The 9,945-nt window shown below is 40.9% G+C and overlaps 2 protein-coding genes across 2 annotated transcripts; one reads left to right on the forward strand and one right to left on the reverse strand.

Annotated features, from left to right (window-relative positions):
• Positions 1-75: 75 nt before the first annotated feature.
• On the reverse strand, positions 76-3,728 carry LOC136420900 (N(G),N(G)-dimethylarginine dimethylaminohydrolase 1-like). The gene is made up of 5 exons (XM_066408021.1): positions 3,029-3,728; positions 2,415-2,517; positions 1,849-2,045; positions 1,276-1,404; positions 76-795 (listed from the first exon to the last, which is right to left on the reverse strand). The coding sequence occupies exons 1-5, from the start codon at positions 3,317-3,319 to the stop codon at positions 694-696; spliced, it is 822 nt and encodes a 273-aa protein (XP_066264118.1). The 5' UTR covers positions 3,320-3,728; the 3' UTR covers positions 76-693.
• Positions 3,729-4,949: 1,221 nt separating this feature from the next.
• On the forward strand, positions 4,950-9,875 carry LOC136420901 (N(G),N(G)-dimethylarginine dimethylaminohydrolase 1-like). The gene is made up of 5 exons (XM_066408022.1): positions 4,950-5,302; positions 6,478-6,577; positions 7,428-7,624; positions 7,781-7,909; positions 8,870-9,875. The coding sequence occupies exons 1-5, from the start codon at positions 5,012-5,014 to the stop codon at positions 8,969-8,971; spliced, it is 819 nt and encodes a 272-aa protein (XP_066264119.1). The 5' UTR covers positions 4,950-5,011; the 3' UTR covers positions 8,972-9,875.
• The last annotated feature ends 70 nt before the right edge of the window (positions 9,876-9,945 follow it).

Raw genomic sequence — 9,945 nt, forward strand, 5'->3', positions numbered from 1 at the left:
AACAACAGGTTTAACACAATGAGGAATCAGTGTTATCAATCACGTATGCGAGCAAATAAGACCAGACAACGTCTATACCTCTCCGAGGTTTCAACTTTATTGAAATGTTCTTATAAGTATCACATTCATTTATCATTAACGACTCTACTACATTGTAGTAAAGCACCAGTTAAATAAGTCGGCATAATCCTTTAGACGTCAATTCCTTTATCCTGGCAAGTGCTTAACACCAGCGCCCCCTATATGTCACTTATATATTGCAGCAAAGCACCACTCGGTAATAATAATATATGGCACTTCGATCTATCCTCGTATGTGCTTACATGTAACACCAGCGCCCCCAATTCTTACGTATAGCAGTAAAGCACCATAATCCGAAAGCACATTCCTGCATGCGCTTCTCATCAGCGACACCTATGTGACTTTTACATATTGCAGCGGTAAAGCATCATTCGAAATAATGATCCAAAACACCACCATACCAGTGCGTGTGACGTTAACGTCATGACATAACAGAAAACGACATGGATACATCCGCCCACAAAACGATTGGGCGTTCCAAGCTTTCCAGAAATGAAAGAAAGAAGTCTAACTCTAGTTAAGAAATCTATAAGAACAAACAACATTTACGCCGTTACAGTTCTAGTACTACAGTGCATTGGTGTGCATGTCTGCTGACTACTTCAGGCGCCTCTAGAACAGGACACACTGGCAGGTAAGCGCAGCGCATAATTTGTACACCTCTTCTGTTGACACCTCGATTCGTGGGTAGTTGGCCAGCGCCTTGGTGAACACCTTTAGGTGATAAAGAAAGATAAAAAACATTGTTTAGATAGGATATAATATGGTATTGCTATGTTGGCGACTCAGTCTGACAGCCCTTGTCTTTTTCTACACACATACATACTCAATTCGTCCACTTATACATTAGCAAAGTGGTATTTACATTCACCATAACATGTTACATATAGTTTCAGATAAAGTGATCAAAATAGTTATCACTGAAAGAGATTTTGTTGTAGCTTATGTACGTCAAAAATAAAGCACTGATCAACGACAATTTATTCAACTTAAATCCGTGAATAGTTTCATTATGTTGGTAAGTCACTGGATAACAAAATTCTGTGTACACAAAGAAGTGTTTTATCCACACCTACATTTCGGTGACCGTCTGTCACCTTCCTCAGGGCAATACTAACTGGCACTATAGGCACGGTCCCAAACGTAAAGTATTTGCACATACACATACACATAGATAGTTCATGTGGTGTTTACCTTGTAGCTTTCAGGGAACTGGCGCTCAGGACCATGGATTATTGTCCCATTTACGTAGATGCAATTCTCCGCACAGTCCTCGGGAAGCCATAATGCTTCGTACTTGTAGTTACTCTTTGCACACATCTCCTGCAAAAGAGAGGCCGTACAAAAATTGAAAAAATAAACTACGAGCAACCTATGAACTATTGTCTATCACAGGAAGTAGTTTGGACAATCTAAAATGGATACACCAGACGTACTATACACACAAACATCCATTATATCTTGTGCAGTGACAATCTGCATGCGTAAAGCACCATTTAGATACTGTTGAATACATAATGTTTCACACATGTATAGCCTCACTTTCTACCCAAAATAATACTCATGATCAAACAGTTGTCGTCTTGATCATTGTCTCGATTTGCAAAAACAATATCCAGCTGCATTTTGTTTATTTCTCAGGGACACCTTTTGACATATTACCGGTATACCCACAATACATCGCTGTACATGCGTACTCAGAATCGTGAACGGCCTTATTGGTCAAGGTTGACAGGAAGTTTATACCGCCCCCCCCCCCCCGCATACCTTCCAACCGTTTCTTCCATTTTCGGAGTCCACTAATGTGAGGATGCCAGGTGCAGCCATGCATGCAAATCCTTTCAGGTGCACTTCCGGCGGAGGTACGTAGATGGAGTGAACAGGGTATTCTGGGAAGGTCTCGGCCAGGATTTTGTGGCCAGCCTTGTTTGATTGCGTTGACTCCCCCACGAAAAACTCTGTGCCTATAGGAAAGAAAAACAAGGACATGTTAATACGTATTTGGAGTTGTATGAAGGTTAGCCATCCAGGTAGTAAGATAAACAAAATAACAATTACTCAAGCAACCGGATAGATTTGTAATGAAAATTAAACTATTATCATTATCATCTTATCTTACATCTGAATTAAATTTATAATTTCTTAGATGTTGATGAGGAACGTAGGCACACTTTAGGATTTGCTTTATTGTCTTTCAGTTTTTATTTACATATACATATATTTATATGTTTGTAGCTTTGTTTAGTGGCGCTGGCAAAATAAGTTGTACAACTTGTGTCACCTTGCCTTTGTCTCTGTTATTTCGAATAGGAAAAATGTATTATGGGAGTTACCTGTGAAGATGACGTCACCGCCTTCAAGGGTGGCTCCTTCATCGCGGATCCTGTGTATGATATCAAGTCCCAGGTCCCTCAGACACCTCTCTACACTGTCAACCTGGATTCAGGACAGGGAAAACCTTTATTCTTTTACATGTTTAGTTAAACATGTTAAGACCACAGCAAGTAAATGTTATAGATGACATCCTCTACAGGCGTGAAAGTGCCAGGTGTATCTGTCTATATCTGTATCTATATAGCCGGTATAACCGCCATTCGGCGTAACACACTATCTTCGCTGGTAGAGGCTACCCTTCCCGTACCCGGCAGTCCACCGGGACAAATTTGTGTCTCCGGGGCCCGACCGGGGCCAAACCCCCTGCGGGAACCGGTGCAAATGTGACCGTAGCATTATGCTAGGGTCACATTTCCCAACCGGGGCCCGGCCGGGCTTTTTGCGGAAACGACAAATGAAAGTGTATGTCAATGAATTTGCACAAGCTATGCTCTTAGTTAATTTTGCATACGTTTTGTGGTTTTGTTGTCTTTTATATCATAATTTTCGATCCCAAAGACTGACCGGCCGGGCCCCGGATTGGAAATGTGACCTTAGCATTACACAGACTTACCTCTAACCGCCTAGGTGCATCAGCAGGTCTCGTCACAAGTGCCCTGTTGCCCAGCACGATGTAACAGTCCTCCACATAGGCACAGTCCGGCATGGAGTCCTCCGGGGGAAGGATGGTCACTTCTAACCCCGCATCTTTAAGCCCTTGGATCAAACATTCCTGTTCTTCTCTAGCTTTGTCGACATCAGCGATCTCGTCAAATCCTTCCATGCGAACTCCATCGTTTAGAGTGCTCGGGATTTTGCGGACCACAGCGCGGGTGTACACGGGGAAATTGAAGATATCTGCCATCTGACTTTCTATATGGATGCCTCGTGAAGCACTGTAGCAATTCTGGAGACTGCTGGATGCATACTAGTGTGGACATACTAGTGCATACAAGTGATGAAGACCTCATTTGCATAATTAATGAGAAAACACTATAATGACACCATAGTGGTCAATGATGGCAATTTCATACTTGCGGCAGTTAAAAGTTAACTAACGGTGATCACTAGACATATATAAAGTAAATCAGGCCCTGATTAACGAGACAATGATGTAATAGTTCGCTTAGATGATACTTTCATATTTTGGACAACTTGACTTATTTTGTGAAAGAGACTTGATTTACCGGTTATTCGAAACACAGACTATCAAAAATTAGCGTAATTGTGCCGACTAATTGGTATCAGTCTGAATAAAAAAGAAAACGGATTATTAAACATTTATGTCTATGGGCGGTCCCTGTTACCTGTCGGGACGGCATCGTTTCAGCCAATTGTCTACTCAACAGACAACAATCGCAGAGCAAGTCTCACCTTTCTGTAGCCTGGAAACCATACCACATGGGGCTCACCTAATCTTTACCCTTTGGTACCATGTGACTTCACTCGCACTTATGCGCATAAGAAAATGTTATTTACAATAATGGGCACTTTTGGCACATTTTCATCATCAAGTCATATGTCCAATACATGTATTTACAAACAGCATAAAAGCAACCCACACCAAGGTCCAAAAAGTACCAAAAAGTACACACTAGCCAGGTGTAAACGAAAATCATAGCTTTTCTACACATTAATGCAATCAAATGATCCTGCATATTTACTCCCTAAATATTGTTACACAGTGCTTAAGGTTTTATTCTGCTTAGTATACGTAAAGAAATAGCAAAATTTGCAATTCAGACATCGTCCAAATCTTACATTGAGTGCCTTTAAGAGGTTTTCTCAATGATCGGCAGGTCACAGGAAGGTTGCTGTGACTCTACAAAAGCTTGCTCTGCCACTGTTGTCTGTTGATCAGACAATCGGCGGAAACAATGCTGTGGAGACAGCTAACAGAAACCACCCATAGCCTCGGGTCTGCCAAAATTGCACCCAGAAAATCAGACAACTTATAGCCACAAATGCATAATGGCCTTCTTGCTGTATTCACCTTGGCACCAATAAGTCGCACAAGTATGCTTAATTTCTATTCCATGTGATTTTTTATATTTTGCTATCCTTGTTGTCCGAAACATCGGTCTTTGCCGAAAAACGCACAAGTATATTGGGAGGTGTGACCCGAATTTACATTCAGATACAACTTACATTGTCATTGAGATACACGTTTGTCCCCGAAAAAAAACTTTATCTTACTATTTTGTGTGTACAGCGTACGTGTGTGTGTGCGTGCTCGTGTGCGTGCGTGCGCGCGCGCGTGTGTGTGTGTGTTTGTGCGTGTGCGCGCGCGCGCGCGTCTGTGTGTGTGAAAATAAGACAACTAATACATACCGACTAGATAGATAAAAAGATGAACAGGCACATCAAGCTATTTCATACATACTCAATAAAGGTACGAACAGACAACTTTTAAATCACGAGATCAAAAGAATGTCCCTGAAACAGGAGCTTCCAAACCCGTTTTACCACTTTCGAATCTATAAAACAAAGACATGCCCCTTCCTGTAGCAGAAGCGCCTACAGTCCAACAGAGGAGACAATCAGACAAGCTAGCAAAATGATGGACACCTGGAACTTTCCTGAGTTCAAGCGGGCAGTTGTGAGGGAAGTGTCAGATAATGTCAACCTCGCCCAACGTAGCCCAATTTCTACAGAAGACATAGATCTTGAGAAGTGCCGAGTAGAGTGGGAACTCTACGTCCAAACCCTAAGAGATTTGGGTTTGGAGGTTATAGTTCTTCCACAAGACCCAGACCTTCCGGACTGCCAGTTCGTTGAAGACCCATGCGTCGTGATCGGAGACACAGCACTCATAACAAGGCCGGCATGCGGGCCCAGGCAAGGAGAGGTAAGTCAGCAATTACAGGTTTGCGTAGCAAAACCTTCGTTGAATCCATTGGCTTGTGGGGTGGCCGCCATCTTGAATTGTGACGTCACATAGTTGCCATGTTGGATGTTACCATTTTATTGGGAGGGGTGTCTTAAGGGGTCGTTAAACTATCACACCTTCAACTCAAATAAAGGTATGAATGTAGGTATGAATGTGGGCATGAATGTAGGTATGAATGTAAACACTATGTAGACTCATCACTTGCATTGTCTATTCCTGGCACAGTTGCATTGTTGTCTATCGTTTAAAGGTCAACACATCGGGAGAGATATTTATCAAGATTTGGAAACCTCACGTATAATGTAACTTCATGTATATATATATATATATATATATATATATATATATATATATGGTCTGAAAAATAGCACAAAAAACAACCAAATAGATATCTTTTAAGCGATGTATTCTAAATATGTAAATGACTTCTTGTTTGCACCTGTCAGAGATATTTTAATGCAATTCTATAGGAACCAAGAAACATAAATTTTTGGTCTGAAAATGGCAGAAAACCCGAAAACGAGTATTTTCTAAGTGATGTATACCAAAAATGTGAACGAAGTCCTGTAGGCATATGTGATACCCATCTCCATACCAAATTTCATGTCATTTCATTTCATTTCAATATATTTCATTTTCATAATAGATAAATAAAGTCTAAAAATGACCAATAAATGCTATAGAATTCAATCTGAGCTGAATGCCCCCATTATCCATATCTATATTTGTTAAGAATACATTCAAGTACATGTGTGCCAAATTTGGGGCTTTTAGACCAATTTGCAAAATTTTTCATCTCTGCCACATGTTTAGAGACGAAAAGAAAACTACTCTCCTCTTAACATCACAAAACCCACACATTACAGAAAAAGTGGGATCATTCGCCTTCCACTGTTTCGGAAACAGAAGCCGAGCCCAATAAGTTAGAAGTTAGTGTCTGTAGTTAAGACTAGAGTAGTCATATTGTTCATCACTGTCTGTCAGTCGGACTCAGTCCACTCCGTGATACATGTACATGTACTTGCAATTAGCCTAAGGGCAGGAATTTGCAAATAAACTTATATGGATATATGACTATATGGATATAATTTATATGGATATATGACTATATGGATATAATTTCATTTCTTCAGGTCACGAAAATGGAAGAAACCATGCGGAATCTAGGACTAAAAGTTCACGTCGTCGAAAGTGATACAGCGACTATTGAAGGCGGCGACATCATTTTTACAGGTTGGTAGACTAGAGGGGATCTTTCAACCTTTATTCAACCTTGAAGATTTTACATTCTCTTCGGCCGTGTGCGTTTTTTCAGAGTTCAAGGGAGGAGGGAATGGGTCTTTTAACATTAACAACGATATATCGAAAAACATAAAAAGATCAATTCTTTACAAAGGTAACGTTACATACGTAATATTCCATAAGCAAATTCGGCGTGTTATAATTAGTCGGCGAAATAATACACGAGTAGTTCCATATTCAGCAATCATAGTCAGTCCATAGTCACTCGTCGCAACATATTTTTGAATGTTGCAACTGAAGGCGCCGTTCTCAAGTTTGGTGTCAAACTATTCCATAGAGTTGTACCTGAGCAGGAGATAGATCTTCTATATACAGATCTACTACTCTGCGGACCATTGGAACATAAAGTAGGTTAGACTCTCTTGGCCATGTTATTCTAGTTGCCCTGCAGCTGTCCCTACAGTAGGTGAACATGTAGGCTGGTAACCTTTCAGACTTTGGCTGCACACATACAGCCCTTCAAGTTGTCCTGTTCTTAAAGTGTGCGTTTCCTTGTCGATTAATGATATACTCCAGTTATAACGGTCAGATTTTTCTCAAAATGGTTCGCTTTCTTTTCTTGTGAAGCATTGGCTGTTTGAAGGGGATACTTGTTTACTTACATTTGCTTACAGAAAAGATATGCATATATTTTGGGCTAAATTTCTTTCAATGAATTAGTAGAAATGTCTTGAATTCGAGTATACATGCAGAAATGATACTAACTTAAGAGTACCTGTACTAATCGCGTAAAGTTGGCAGATATCAACCATCAAATGAATGTATTCATCTTTTTTTGTAGGAAAGGAGATATTTTGCGGTGATTCAGTGTTAAGTAACGAGGAGGGCTTCGCCATCTTGGAGGAGACTTTCCCCGATTACCCGTGCCACTCCATATTTGTGGAGTACCCCGAGTTTCATCTGAAGGGTTACATGGCCCTGGCCACGCCAGGTGTAATGGCCGTGTGTGACAACGAGTGGGGGCACCCCGGATGGGAGGTCAGTATCACACTCGTTATTATCTCCATGAAAAATGGAGATATGTACAGTTTTGGGGCGTATCTGTGTATGGAATTGAAAGCGATAACTGCTGTTGTAATCTATTTCTGCTCTTGTTGATTTTCTAATGTAATCTTATCATCTTGTGTACTACAGGACGTTTGCAATGCCTCTAATTACACCTACAAGCCACTATGGATGCCCGATGACTTTGGGAACAACTGCATGTTTATCAACGGCACTATCATACACCCCCCAGAGAGCCAAAAGCCTGACACTTATGCGGTAGGATTCCTCCACTTTCCCATATTTATTATTTACCTAATAGTAATCTATATACATGTACTGTAGATATGATGGTTCAGCTCTACGTATATGGGCAAGCAGATATGGCTGTCTTTCCGGCCAATGATTTAATCAAGGGTTGATTCTAGTGACAAAGACCATACAGGTAGATGATAGGGCATTTAACATAAACCAAAACTCATACCAGTTCAATGTTTGAAATCATTCAAGAATACTCCACAGTACGTACTATTGGATCCTCAGAGTCAAAAGCAATTTAATACTCCTAAGAATTAATCGTATGAACTGAAGCTACAGAAGGAGGGGAGGTCAACAGATTACATGGGAGAAAACTATCATGAGAGACTTGGAGGAACTGGGCTTCACTTGGGAAGGAGTGAGAAGGCAGGCACTGGACAGAAGTGCGTTGAAAGCAGTGGTGGCCCGCATCGTCGACAGATGAAAGCGGCGACGATGATGATGATGACAGGCTTACAATGCAAACTGTTGCCACTTTGGTCCATGTTAGAAACAATGCATGATTCTAGAAATTCTTGGTAATGCTTTGGTCATGATTGTACCAGTGCCCGCAGGGAGTGCAGTCCCGGCCGGGCCCCGGTGGACTGTCGGACACCGGAAGGGTACCTTTCGGTATTCTCACGATTGTCTCACGGCTACTATTTGTTACCGGGTCTCGCGATGATTTTTACTCCATGTTAAAACTCCCAGGGCCCCGGCCGTGCCCACATATAGCCCGGGGCCACGTAGGGGTAACGCCCGAAAATGAAAAACATCCCGTGAACTGCCCGTCGGGGGTCCTTTTTCCAACTGTGGCTCAAGCATTAGGATGTGGTAAACTATTTGTTTTTCTTGCGGTCGACTTTTTTTGTACCGTGAAAACTCGACCTATTTCTTGAGTTTTCACAAGCATTGACCTAGAGTATTTCCTTATTTCTTTAGATATACCAGAAATACCTGGCGGACTACAATCTCATCCCCATGACGACGGAAGAGGTCAGCAAAATTGACGCCGCTCTGACCTGCCAATCTGTGCTGTTCTGAACGTCATGCTGCAAAATACGAAAGACTAAAGCGACAAGGAGAGACAGCTTTTCCAAGCCGCGGCATGATTTCCAACTGTGCCTCGGCATATTTCCAACCGCGCTGCAACATGATGTTGGAATCATGCCTCGGAGCGGTTGGAATTGGCTTAAAGAAGCGGCCTCTCCTTGTTGCTTTGGTCTTTCGTTGTAAAAGGAACATGTATATGGTTGTGGGTATTGTCGGTTAATATAAAGTACTCAATGTAAGATTTGGACGATGTCTGAAGTATTTTTTGTTGTTATTTCTTTACATACTAAGTAGATCCAAACATTCAGCACAATATAACGATACTTAGGGAGTAAATATGCAGCATCATTGGATTGTATTGATATATAGAAAAGCTGTGGTTTTTGTTTACACCTGGGTAGTGTTCATTTTTCAAATACTGGAAATACGAAATGATGATGCAAATGCGATAAATGCCAGTAATTGTCAATAATATAGAGTTTTGTCATTCTTAATATTTTTACTTTTGCAACCAAACTCTTACATAGAGCCCCTTAAAGTGTTAAAAAATGTAGTTGTATTTCATTCCACTGCATCTACATACATTTGTCAACGATAAAATGATTGGTCTCTGTTATTTTATCTCATAGGTTCTGTACTAACTCAAAGTTGGAAACAATTCACTTCTAGCTATTTGTATCTGATATGAGGACAACGGTAAACAAACAATAGAAGCTATGGCTGCCAGAGTTGATGTTAAGGTCAAAACTGTGTAACATGTGGCTTTGGTCGTTTAAAGTGTTGACAATGGAGAGGATGGTCGCTTGAAATATGGTAACCTGGAGAATTATGACAATGAGGTGAACAATGTTATGAACATCATTTTAGAGTAAAACTGTGTCGTTGATAAAATGTATTAGCAAGCGTGTTGTTCTTTTCTGTTCTCAATATCAATATAGTGAAGTTCAACACCAAAATAATAAATG

The sequence above is a fragment of the Branchiostoma lanceolatum genome, chromosome 15 (assembly GCF_035083965.1).
Source record: "Branchiostoma lanceolatum isolate klBraLanc5 chromosome 15, klBraLanc5.hap2, whole genome shotgun sequence".
NCBI lineage: Eukaryota > Metazoa > Chordata > Leptocardii > Amphioxiformes > Branchiostomatidae > Branchiostoma > Branchiostoma lanceolatum.